General features: G+C 47.9%; 1 protein-coding gene across 3 annotated transcripts; it reads right to left on the bottom strand.

Annotated features, from left to right (window-relative positions):
- Positions 1-313: 313 nt before the first annotated feature.
- KLHL26 (kelch like family member 26) lies at positions 314-9,126 on the bottom strand. 3 transcript variants are annotated; one of them, XM_034755450.1, is made up of 3 exons: positions 8,945-9,073; positions 7,133-7,246; positions 314-4,556 (listed from the first exon to the last, which is right to left on the bottom strand). In XM_034755450.1, the coding sequence occupies exon 3, from the start codon at positions 4,550-4,552 to the stop codon at positions 2,975-2,977; it is 1,578 nt and encodes a 525-aa protein (XP_034611341.1). In that variant the 5' UTR covers positions 4,553-4,556; positions 7,133-7,246; positions 8,945-9,073; the 3' UTR covers positions 314-2,974. The 3 variants fall into 3 exon arrangements, with proteins under 3 accessions (XP_034611341.1, XP_034611340.1, XP_034611342.1); XM_034755449.1 differs by lacking the exon at positions 7,133-7,246 and having other exon boundaries at positions 8,945-9,126; XM_034755451.1 differs by lacking the exon at positions 7,133-7,246 and having other exon boundaries at positions 314-4,420; positions 8,945-9,074.
- Between the last annotated feature and the right edge of the window lie 2,305 nt (positions 9,127-11,431).

Genomic DNA, 11,431 nt, shown 5'->3' with positions numbered 1-11,431 from the left:
GTGAGGTCTGGGCAAGGGAGAGAAGGAGAAATCTGCACCCAAACAGGTCCATGCTACTTGTAAATAGGTAGATGGTTTCCAAGCAAACTCAGTCCCAGATGACAGACTCGTAACAGGAGAATGCATACGGGAAAGCTGAACCTTTTGCCCTCACTGAGTCCCTTTAAGAATCAAAGTTGTTGAATTGTGCATCTGAGAAACAAAGCAGTATTATTGTGTGTTCATTCAAGTAGCTTCTATCCAGCGAAGAACCCAGTTTATTTTCAGGGTAACAGAGTTTATGTATATAACAGCTCAGAGCCATTACTATGTATTTTACATGAGTAAAACAATTTTTATTACTGGTATGCAAGATACACATTTTCACAAGAGTTCAGCCACTTTCTTTTAGATTAAGAACAGCTAGAATTTTGAAAGTTAACATTATGAAAAATAATTTTATTTTGATATAGATCTATAAAAAGAACATTCCATTAACGCACAGATGGCGCATAGCACTGCTCTGCCAGCCGTCTCCAACTAGAGGATCAGGAAGCCCACCCTAGCACAGATTCCATGGGGGGCTTGAAGGGGAGTACAGTGACCAGGCTAGTTCAGTGGGTAAGTGTCACGCTACAGTAAGTCTGCTTAATTAATGCCCACTTTGGAATGGCTTTTTATATCCCACTATCGAGGAAGCCACCCTTCCAAAGATAAATTCAAACTGATTTTTTTTCCATAAGGGTAATTTAAAAAGGACCCCAAGAATGTAATTTTCATAATTTCTAAAGTATATTCCTCTTCTCTTTCCCTGCAACAATTTAATCACCACCATCAAAGCTTGAAATGAAAAAAAATCAGTTTTCCTTAGCACCAGGTTCCTACCTCATCCTTCGTGCAGGCTGTCTGGTTTGTTTACGGTAGGGTAGTTTGTGAGCACCTTGGTTTGTTATCAGAGGGCTGCTCTTTGGCTCTACATTGCTGGCATAGAAAGAGTATTTATATAGGAAAAAAATAGGGAAGAGCACTGAAGTGTTCCTCTGGGAGGAAACCCAGGCAAAGTTACATGGACTTTGCAACTGGAAGAAAAAAGGCAGATTACATTTGGGGTTTACTAACTTCTGATAAACATGCAGAGGTAGAATACTTCAATAAAAGGGGCTCTGTTATTTTGTTGCTTTAGTGCTTCTATTAACATTTCTTTCCTCTCAAATTTTGTCCATTCGTTGGTAAGCCACCTTTTTTGCAGTGTCTCTAGTACGTCTGCAGCAAACGGGGGCTTTCTTTTTATTCATTCATCACTGGCAAAATACAGAATGAAGATGGAGAATTACATTTTCACCAGGTCGTTTTAACGCAGGTCACATTTGGGGCTTAGGTGGGTAACATGCATACTTACTGTATCGCTTCTTCAAATACCTGAATTTAAGTCCTAGAGAAAGATATCGCCAAATGAATTTGAATGATGAAGCTCATGCTTTATCACTTGGGCAGAACTAGGCCTGATCAACGATACATTAGCAAAACAGACATTTTATACTCCCTATAAAAGGTGACAGCTCAGCATTTATGTAATGCCAGAACCGAACTGTTTCTCAAAATTTTGCATACACCAAAAAAAGAGAAATATAATGAAGCCCTTGGCACAGAATTCCTGATAAAAGGAGAAACTTCAATGTACCAACAGGTCAATTTCCTTAGAAAGCTGACCTGAAAAAAAAAAAAAAACCATATCTGAGACGAAATAACCTTCTATGTGCAGAAAACACAAATCTATTTCACACACTGCAAAGCCCTCTTAAAATGAATCTCTAGTTAAAGACTAAAATGTTTAAGGGGCAACAGAACTTTACATTTCACAGATTTCTGTTTTACTAGGAGCGGACGGTTCTTATTCATAAATGGAGTGGTGAGGGAACCTTTTCGCAGTAGGACAAGCACCACCTGGCTCTTTGGTAGTATTTAAAAAAACCCAGTTTGGGTAAATTTGCATAGGGGATGGGAGGGGAAATGCGCTCAAAGGGGAAGGAGATGTGAAAGACACAGTCAGTGGGGCCCTAGAAAGCAGCTCTGGGGGCCTTCTGCCTATATCATCAGGGTGCAAACAGTGAACAACTCCAAAGTTCTTATTGCCAGGGATGTCACACACTTTATTGGCAATTATGAAAATCCTCCATGTTTAGATTCAATTAGCAACGCACTCCAGCTCCTGGCGAGCTGCCAACATGGCCCCCGAAGGTTGCACACTTTGGGCGCCCCGAGGGAAGGGGAGTTTTGTTGAGTAGGACAATACATGGTTATCTGAAGGGGTGGGAGGAGGAGCTTCATTAAACTGTCCCATTTGGTGAAGAGCAAACAGAATCAACAGAGAGAACCTGTATCCTATTAGACAAAAGGAAAGAAAAAAAATCACTTCTTGGGAAGCCAAGAACATGCGTCAGAATCCAAGCACCTCATCTCGTCTAGTTCCCAGCATCCCCTTATTGCTTCTGGAGGTCAGTATGTTATAAAGAGTTTGGTTTTGTTTGTTAAAAACAACAAGACAACACAAATCTACACACCCCAGTGAGCTTTTGGAACTGTGAAACATTAATGAAATCAAATCGGAACTCAACTAAACATCCCACAGTACTTCACACACTCCTGAGCGGTCCCTGCCTGCAATCCATGACCTCGTTAAAAAGATGGGCAGGCAGAGAAATGCATCCTCCCCCCCCCAAAACAACAACAAAGAGCCTTGTCTAGCTGTAGCATATGTTAAGTCTAACTGGTCGACAAGTGCTTCTGATGGAACACGCTGCCAGAATGCTACATAAGAGGAGGAGGAGATTTCCTGGAGAAGGGAATGCAAGGTATTTTCCTCCTTCCTTCCCCCGTCCTCCCGCCCAAACAAATGAAACACACACCGATATTTGCAAACAACAAAGAGACAACACACAGTCCTGAGACCATGCAACACAAGAGATGAGCTCACAGACAGCACAGTCGCACATGGTTATCTCTGGGTTGTTATTTGTGGTAGTATAACTGGAGCACATGCTATGCCAGCAAAAGACTCTGGGAAATGCAGGTCCCTTTCCCATTCATCCGTTTCCGTGTTATACACTTGCACGATGCTCGTTACATTGTTCAGGTGCCAGTTGTACCCTCCCACAATATAGATCTTCTTTTCTAACAAGCAACAACCAGCTTCTGACTGACCTGCCCGCATAGGGGTCACGGTTGTCCATTGGTCAGTTTCAGGCACATAGTATTCCACAGCCAATACATCAAAACAACGGTCAACATGGTCCATGCGCCCTCCTAGGGCATAAATCCTGGTATTTGCACTGACCATGGCATGCAGGACTCTGGGTTCATTCATTGGGGTTTTAAACTCCCATTGATCAACTGCCGGGTCATAACAATGCAGAGCTTTTTTGTCTTCTACTGATATTCCATATCCACCCGATATGTACAGCTTGCCTCCCACTGTGGCCCCAGCATGCCCCCACGTCCTGCGTTTGAGGGAACACACGTAGGTCCACTCATTCTTCTTGGGACAGTACTTCTCTACGGAGGCCAGGCTCCCCGACCGGTTCCTCCCACCCGTAGCATACACCATGCCGTACAAGACGTTCAGCTGAAATTGTATCCTGCTCTCTTGCATGGCTTGGATGCGCAGCCACTGGTTTAAGTGGGGGTCATAGCGGTAGCAGATATCAACAGCTCCCTCCCCACTGCGGTACTGCAGATGCTGCCCCCCCACAACGTAGACAAAGTTGTCGAGCACAGCCACACAGGCATGGCTGCTGCCCACCTCCATCTCAGTGAGCTCCTTGAATTGACGCACATTGGTGTCCGGCAAGTAATACACTTTGCCACTCACAGTCCGGTCGTTGTCAGTGTATGGGGTGCCGCCAAAGGTGATGAGGGACAGGATGTCTGAGCGGATGGTGGTTCGAGGAGACTGCATCTCATGCTGGCGGAAGGGCAGGATCTGGTAGTTGAACGCCTCCAGCAAATACTGCCGGCACAAGACATCTTCCACCATGATGTCCAGGGTCTGCACGCTGTCCACCAGCTCGGACGATTTCATGAGTGGGAAGCGAATGTGGCAGAGCACCTGGCTGGCGTTGGCACGGCGGGACTGGTCATACTGCAGCCAGCGGATGGCAGCGTGGAAGAGGTCTATTTCACTACAGCTCTTCAGTTTATTGCTCTGCAGGAAGAAGACAAGGCGCTCCAGGGGCAGGTGGAGAAAGTCCTCTTCCTCAGAAATCTGAAGGAAGTGCCTAAAGGTGAACGCGTCCACTGATTCCTTCAAGGACGCAAGACTGAAGGTGGTGGCCATCTGCCCAATATTAAGACACGTTTCAACACTCATCGCAGACTTCAAGAACTCTTCGCAGAGCTCCACCACAGGCACCATCTGGAGGAAGACTGCAGCTCCCAGCACATCCTGAATACAATCGAGATCGAGAGTCACTTCAGCGCTATAAGCAAAGTCTATTATGTGTTTCAGTCCTTTTGCGGATACCCCTTTCAGTTCAATCACATCTTGGTTGGTTTCTCTCATCCCTCCTGTGAACATTGCCCTGAAGGTCAAAAACACAAGAGAAATTTTTGTTTCCAATGATGCACTATCTACCTTAAGATTTTTGGGGGGGGGGGGTGGGGGGGGGGGGGGGGGGGGGAGGCTGGTAATCAAAGCACAGCATCTTGAAAGGCCTAACTGCAGAAGAGAAATGGGAGCATGAAATAACAGAAATAACTAAACTTATGCATGGAACATACAAGGAAGGTAAGAATCAAATATTCCAGTTATAAAAAAAATAAGGTCTCAATCCTGCTCCTGCAAAAACCAGCAGGGTTAACGGCTCACCTAAATTCCTGGGTTGCAAGTGCAAATGGGGGTTTTGTGGATGCAATGAGAGTGCACAGATTTCTACAGGCACTGGCATTTGGAGGTTCAATGATGCTTTGGATTTACATGGAGCAGGGCGGTTCAGACAAGGATTTCAGTTTGGCCCATTGTATTGTGTATGAACTTATTAATGGCTTTAAGATTCTGGACACATGGAGAACTTTGCAATTGGCTGCAAATCTCAATACAAGGATCTGACTTTTCTTGAGTATAAAATTCCATTTGGTAATCGTGATGGAGAACTGCAGAGAGCACGCTGCTGGCCTGTCACTGAGACATCCTGCCGGAAGCGAATGCCCAGCACGCTTTGGCCACAGCCCTGATACACCCGCCGCTCTAGGAGTGCCAGGCATCCGTTGCGGAGTCTTACTCACTTCACAGAAATATCTGGAACAAACCTATTAAAGGACCATCAGTGTTTTTACTTGAGGAGGTCGAGAACGACTTAGCTATAAATATTTGCTGCAATTATGTACTTCCCTGCCAGCCACTACTGTTTTTGAGGGCTATTCTCCACTCCCGATGAAACTGCAAGTTTGCAGCATCTTCCAAAAGCTGCTGTTGTATTGCAGGAGGACGGCAGGGGTCTAGCAGGCAGTTAAAAACAATATCTAGTTACAGCACAGCTGTGAGCAAATCAGTTGACCAGGCCTTGCACAGATTAGGCCCTGGATCCCCTCGTCAGGAGGCTTCTAAATTCCACGGGCTATACACGCTGAGCCAAGTGCTGCAGGCAAAGCTAGTAAACTGGTCGAGCTGTTCTGGGTTAGGGCTGCGTTTCCCAGATTCACGCTCTGGGGGCGTGCTGGGGCTCTAGCCGCGGATCATTTATAAGTTTACATTAAACTGAAGCACCATTTCTGTTACTTGTGGGGAGCATGAGTGCAAAGGTTTGTTTTGCGAACGCATGCCTCAGCTAGTATTGCCAGAGGGGCGCGGGGAGCAAACGCCTCTCGCAAACAGGTTGCTGGAGAAGCAATGAGGAGCCACTTTCACCAAAACCAGGCTCAGGCTGAATAAAGGTTCAAAAGGTCTGCAATTTAAAAAGGGCTTTTCATGGAGATGTGCTTCCCCCCACTTCAGGGCCTCCCACTCCCCAGCTGGCCCCCTTCCAAGTTCCACCCTCCTGGATTTGTACATCACCCTGGGGCTGCTGCAGGAGGCTGCAGAAACATCACGGAGCAGCCGCAATCTACACTGCAACTTAAGCTGTCTCTGCAGCGCCTAGAGGAATACTCACACTACCTTTCATTTAGCTAGTGCAGGGAGCAATCGCCGGGAAGACGGGCTGGCACGGCCTTCAGCACAAGCCAAGTACTGCGCCAGGGTCCCTGGCAGGCTAGTACCGAGACGGCAAGCAGGTGCTGCCATGTTTTCACTGCTCTGGTTACCCCCACTATCCAGATGAAAGCTGGCATGGGCCGGCATGCCCGCACTCCTTACACCTTCGCTTGCAGGGTAGATAGACCCTAAAAGAGCCGGGAAGGGGGAAAGTGCCCCTCCCCAACCTCACAACTATCTGGCAGTTTGGAGGAGTTAGGCTTTCCATGGGGATGTTGTTTGACATGTTCTCCAATGGCCTTTCCTTTGATTTAAAAGGTCTTAACTAGGTGGTCACGGCTACCTAAATTGGGGCACCTTGGAGAGAAGGAAACTGATTTTGTACCTTCAAGGAGTTAGACACAGGAGTAAAATAATGGCTTGGGGACTTCATCAGAGGCAAGGGAGTTGCAATTCCCCGCCCAAAACTGTGCCGGAAGGATTGGTGCAGTCCAGCGTGGGCACACAGACAGCTGAGCTGAGTGCGAAACCTGGCTATAAAATGGGCCTTCCATAGCCTGGTATTGTATGTCCATGCAACCGAAAGGAGCATTATATTACAAGCCCACTACAGAACCATCTCCCAGAGCAGTTTGCTGCTTTCGGTCCAGCTGGGATGCATCCGTATTTGTGGGGCAGAGAAGCTGAAGGTGAAGAAGGAAACAGGCAGGGGACTGGACTCGATGACCTCTCGAGGTCCTTTCCAGTCCTGTGATTCTATGAAATAGTGAAATAATGCAATTCCTCTAAAAGGTGTTATGGTTCTGAAATACAGGCTACAGAAAAGTATGAAAGAGGCATGTATTGCTCTCTCCTCCCCCCACCTTTCTGAATAAAAACCAGGGTATTTTCAAAGGATAGATTATGCTACCATTGTTCCCCAGGACAGCCCTACTTAGCACAACAGAAGTTATAAAAGAAACCTACTAGGCAATTAGGGCTGTGAAAACACCCGAGCAGTGGCACTGCATACAGCATTGATGAATACAAATGGTGCTATTAGCATTTGGTGGACGATCATCTCCATCGTTAATCGCCTGCCTGTTAGGGAGAGCGAGAAACCTTTAGGGCTCACGATAATGGAAAAAACACAGCTCCTGGATTGGCTAAGAAAACAGACACACAACAAGGCAGCCTGGAGCGGCAGCAAAACGTGGTGGGAGACGTCCCTGCACACGGTGCTTGGTGTTCTTGATCATCGGGATCCAGCAGCCAGGCCCCTCAGGCCACGCAGGAGCTGGCACTTCCAGGGACTGCCGACTCCACCTCCTGGGCCCTTTGCCCATTTAGCTCCCATGGTCGAACGGCCGTTCGGCGAGAACTCCAATGAAACTCAGACTCTTTGTGGCACACAGGGATCAAAACACCTGTTGGACCCCCCCGTACCCTTAGCATTTGAAACTGCCACCTCCCTGTCAGGACGAGATCCCGCTCTCAAATGCGCTGTAAATTAATAACAGTTTGACAGAGGCTGGAGGGCCCCAGGGTGAGGATGCTAGCTAGTGACTCAGGACAGCTGGGTCCAATGCCCTGCTTTGCGTCAGACTCACTCCAGGTCTGGCCTAGGGCAAGTTAGCTTATTTCTCTGCCTCAGTTCTGCATTGGTACCAGGAGGGTGACAGCCCTGCCTCCCGGGGGTGCTGGAAGGATACGTCCAGCCAAACTATGATGCTCAGCTACTCTGGTAACGAGAGATGGCAAAGACTGGGACCATTCAGCTTAAAAGAGGGGATCTGAGAGAGGTCTATAAAATCATGACTGGTGTGGAAGATGACTAGGGAAGTGTAATTTATCCCTTCCCATAACACAAGAACCAGGGGTCACCGGATGAAATGAACAGGCAGCAGGTTTAAAACAAACAGAAGGCAGTGCTTCTTCAGACAACGTACAGTCACTCTGGGGAACTCATTGCCAGGGGATGTTGTGAAGGCCAAAAGTGTAACTAGGTTCAAAAAAGAATTAGCTGAGTTCCTGGAGGACAGGTCCATCTGTGGCTATTAGCCAAGATAGTCAGGGATGTAACCCCATGCTCCAGGTGTCCCTAAACCTGGGAATGGACGACGGGATGGAGCACTCAGTAACTGCCCTGTTCTGTTCATTCCCTCTTGAAGCATTTGGCACTGGTCAGACACAGGATACTGGGCTAGATGGATCACTGGTCTGACCAGGGTGGCCATTCTGATGTTCTTAATGGGGGCCATAACATCTTAGATAAAATAACATGTAACAGTTGAAAATAATGAGCTAGCATTTGCATTATTGCTACCTAACGTCTCCCCTGGAGGCTCTTGTGGTTGTGGCCACCATCCTTCCAGCTCAGAGCCACTCGATGACCCTCCTTAATCAGCTGGAGGAACAGCCACCGCTGGGTGGCTTGAGGTCTGTTTCCCTCCCTGGCAGCAGAGAGCACTGCCCATGCTGCCTACGAAAGGAGACCAAGGCCTAGAATTGAATAGCTGCTCACGCCGCACGCTGACTTCAGTGTGACTAAGGTGCTACTCGGGGTGAGTGAGCAGCCGGCCCTTACTTTCAGGACTTTGGAGCGGAGCCCGGAGCTGGAGCCCGGAGCAGCTCCGGAGCAGTGGAGCTGCAGATTTTTGCCTGGAGCTGGAGCGGAGCCGGAGCACAGCTCCAAAGCCCTGCTTACTTTCACAAACAGCATCCCACCAACCTTCCGAGAGTAAAGGAGGAAAGACAAAGGAAGAGATGCCTGGTTCTGCTTTCTTGTCAGATTCTCACCTGAAGTAGTCACTGCAGGCAGCCAAGACAACTTTATGAACCTGAAACGCTTCGTTATTTATAGTGAGGATGACATCAAGCAGCTGCGCCTGAGCCCGGAGCGAGGCCAGTCCTTGCAGGAGAGTGGTGCTGTGGCCAGGAGCAGAGAACGTGCATTTCAGGGCGCTGTTCTTGTCAGCCATGCTAAAAACAGAACAAGAGAAACAGACTGGTTTTTAAATGTAAAAGGTGTGATATACCTATGGAGCGACCTGCTGGGGAAGATGCTATGATGTAAAGCAGTTGGACAGCAATCATAGCGGGTCCTCCAGCTCAAATGCAGCGAGGAACGTGCTGATGTCCATAGCTTAGCTGTCACTCCCCCAACCCCAGACAGATTTCTGAATTTTTAAATTACATTTTCACATTACTGACAACAAGCTGTCAGCCTGCAGCTGACATGGGCTTCTCGGCTAGCAGATCAGAGCCTGCCTAAAGACCAGCAAACAGGGCCAAGTAATTCACACACACCGCTGGGACCCCACAGTTGTGACTGCCTAACAGAGCCCATCCGGACCTCCAGCTCTGGCCTCGACACTGGAGGGGAACACAACTTACTGCTCAATCTCCTCAGCAGCCCCGGCTGGATCGGGGCACAAGTCACTTTGGCATCCGGTATATCCCCCTAATCAGTGCTTCCTCACACCAGCTTGACCCACATCCCAAGAGGGAATGCAAAGTCTGACATTGCCATTGAGTACAAGGCAACATTTGGAATTGCACTGTAACTAGACTCCTCCCCATGTAAATATCTTCTTGGGTTTCTTGAAATATCTTGTGCGTGTTCTTCGCTATGGGGAAAAGTCTCCCCTCAGCTCCACATGCTGGGTCTTGACCCCACTTCCTCACCCGCTACACGTAGGGTTCTCACTGGCAGCTGTGAGTTTCCCCACACAGACAGGGCGAGCAGAACATCAGAGCCCAGATCCTCCATGCAGCTGGGCAGACAATTACAATTAAGATGTATATTGTCTAGGCTGAATTTTCAAGCCTGTCTGATGCTGGGCCTGCAAACTTTGAAATCACACCACACTGGGGATGGGGTTCACACATCACTTTTGAGGCCTATTTTCAAAATTGATCCACTGTTCACTTATTCTTGTCATTTCGCTCAACATCCCACACTTCTCTGTCTTTTGGAAAGAACCTCAGTGTTCAAGCCAGGATTTCGATTTGCAGAAATTATTCCTTTTTCGGACCTTTTTCGTCGGATTTGAATTAGCATTAGGGATGTATAAGATTAACCAGTAAGCATTAGGTTTATCGTTAACCCCCTGTATGCCGGCTGGAGCAGCCCCGGCCACGCCGGCTGACCGGAAGGACCCCAGCCCCAGGACCTGGCCGTGCTGGCCACAGCAGCCCCAGCAGTGCCGGGGTGACCCCAGCCCCGGCCATGCTGTGCCGGCCAGGGGACCTGGGGTAACCGGTTAAATGATATCATGTTAATTGTTTGACCAGTTAACTTTTTAAATGATATTTACATCCCTAATTAGCATATTTTGTGGAAGGGGGAGGGAGTGACAGAAGAGTTCCAGATGGGTCCTGTTGAACCTGATGAGTTGCTGACATTGTATTTACACAGTAATCTATGTCTGTACGTTCAGTGCATCTTTTACCTGGAGATTAACTGCTACCAAGCTCATCTGGAGATGCAAGCCATACTATGAGTGCATTTGGTATTCTAACGAAATAGGTGGGGGAGGGATTGGTGCTATTAACATTTATATTGGAGTAGTGCCTAGAGGCCAAACGAGTTGGCCCTCATTGTGCAAGGGGCTGTACAAATATATATGAAATGGCAGTCCCTGTTCAAAGAGCTTGCAATCTAAAACAAGAGACAGAAGAAGTGGATGGGACAAACAAGCAGGTCAGCTGGAGGGTGGAGAAGACAGGGTAGCAAAATCAGCAGGATGTGCCCAGTTCTTAGCCAATAAGGAGCCGTGAACACAATTTGCCAACTGCCTAGTTGTGATCCGATTACAGTTTCCTGTATGCAGTGCCTTATGGCAGCATGAGTTAAGGAAAATCCATCAGAGGTTGGCCAGCATTCTGGTCAGCTGTCATGCTCTGCCCACGAGGCAGTTACCTTAATCAGGAGTGCCACATGCACGTCACTGTAGAGCACGTTGGGGTCCATCAGAGCATTAATGTAAGGTTATATCTGGGGAGCGGTCGAGTGCGGTAGCGTCCCTCTAGGCCGGGTATACGTAATCCACTGTTACAAATCAGCTGCCTACCAGCATGACGAAGTCTTGGTTCATAGATCTCAATCCAGTTCTGGCCTCGGTTTTACTTGAGTGAAAATGTCACTAGCCCCCACCCACTTCTCCTTGTGAGCAGAAATGCACGTAGCTTGTATTAAAATGCCCTTGCCCCCTTCAGTGGCTAAAGATAAATGAGGTTGGAGCGCATGAAGCCTTACCCCATCTCTGTACCCTGTGAAATAAC

This window comes from Trachemys scripta, chromosome 22 (genome assembly GCF_013100865.1).
Source record: "Trachemys scripta elegans isolate TJP31775 chromosome 22, CAS_Tse_1.0, whole genome shotgun sequence".
Classification (NCBI taxonomy): domain Eukaryota; kingdom Metazoa; phylum Chordata; order Testudines; family Emydidae; genus Trachemys; species Trachemys scripta.
Note: the sequence above shows the minus strand (reverse complement) of the source record. Positions and strands in the feature narration are given on the sequence as shown.

Excerpts from the sequence above, each read along its gene's own strand:
- KLHL26 (XM_034755449.1), bottom strand. The coding sequence starts at position 9,126 with ATGGCTGACAAGAACAGCGCCCTGAAATGCACGTTCTCTGCTCCTGGC. Across the intron at positions 4,557-8,944 it reads GCCTGCAGTGACTACTTCAG|GGCAATGTTCACAGGAGGGA; the intron begins GTGAGAATCTGA and ends TTTGACCTTCAG.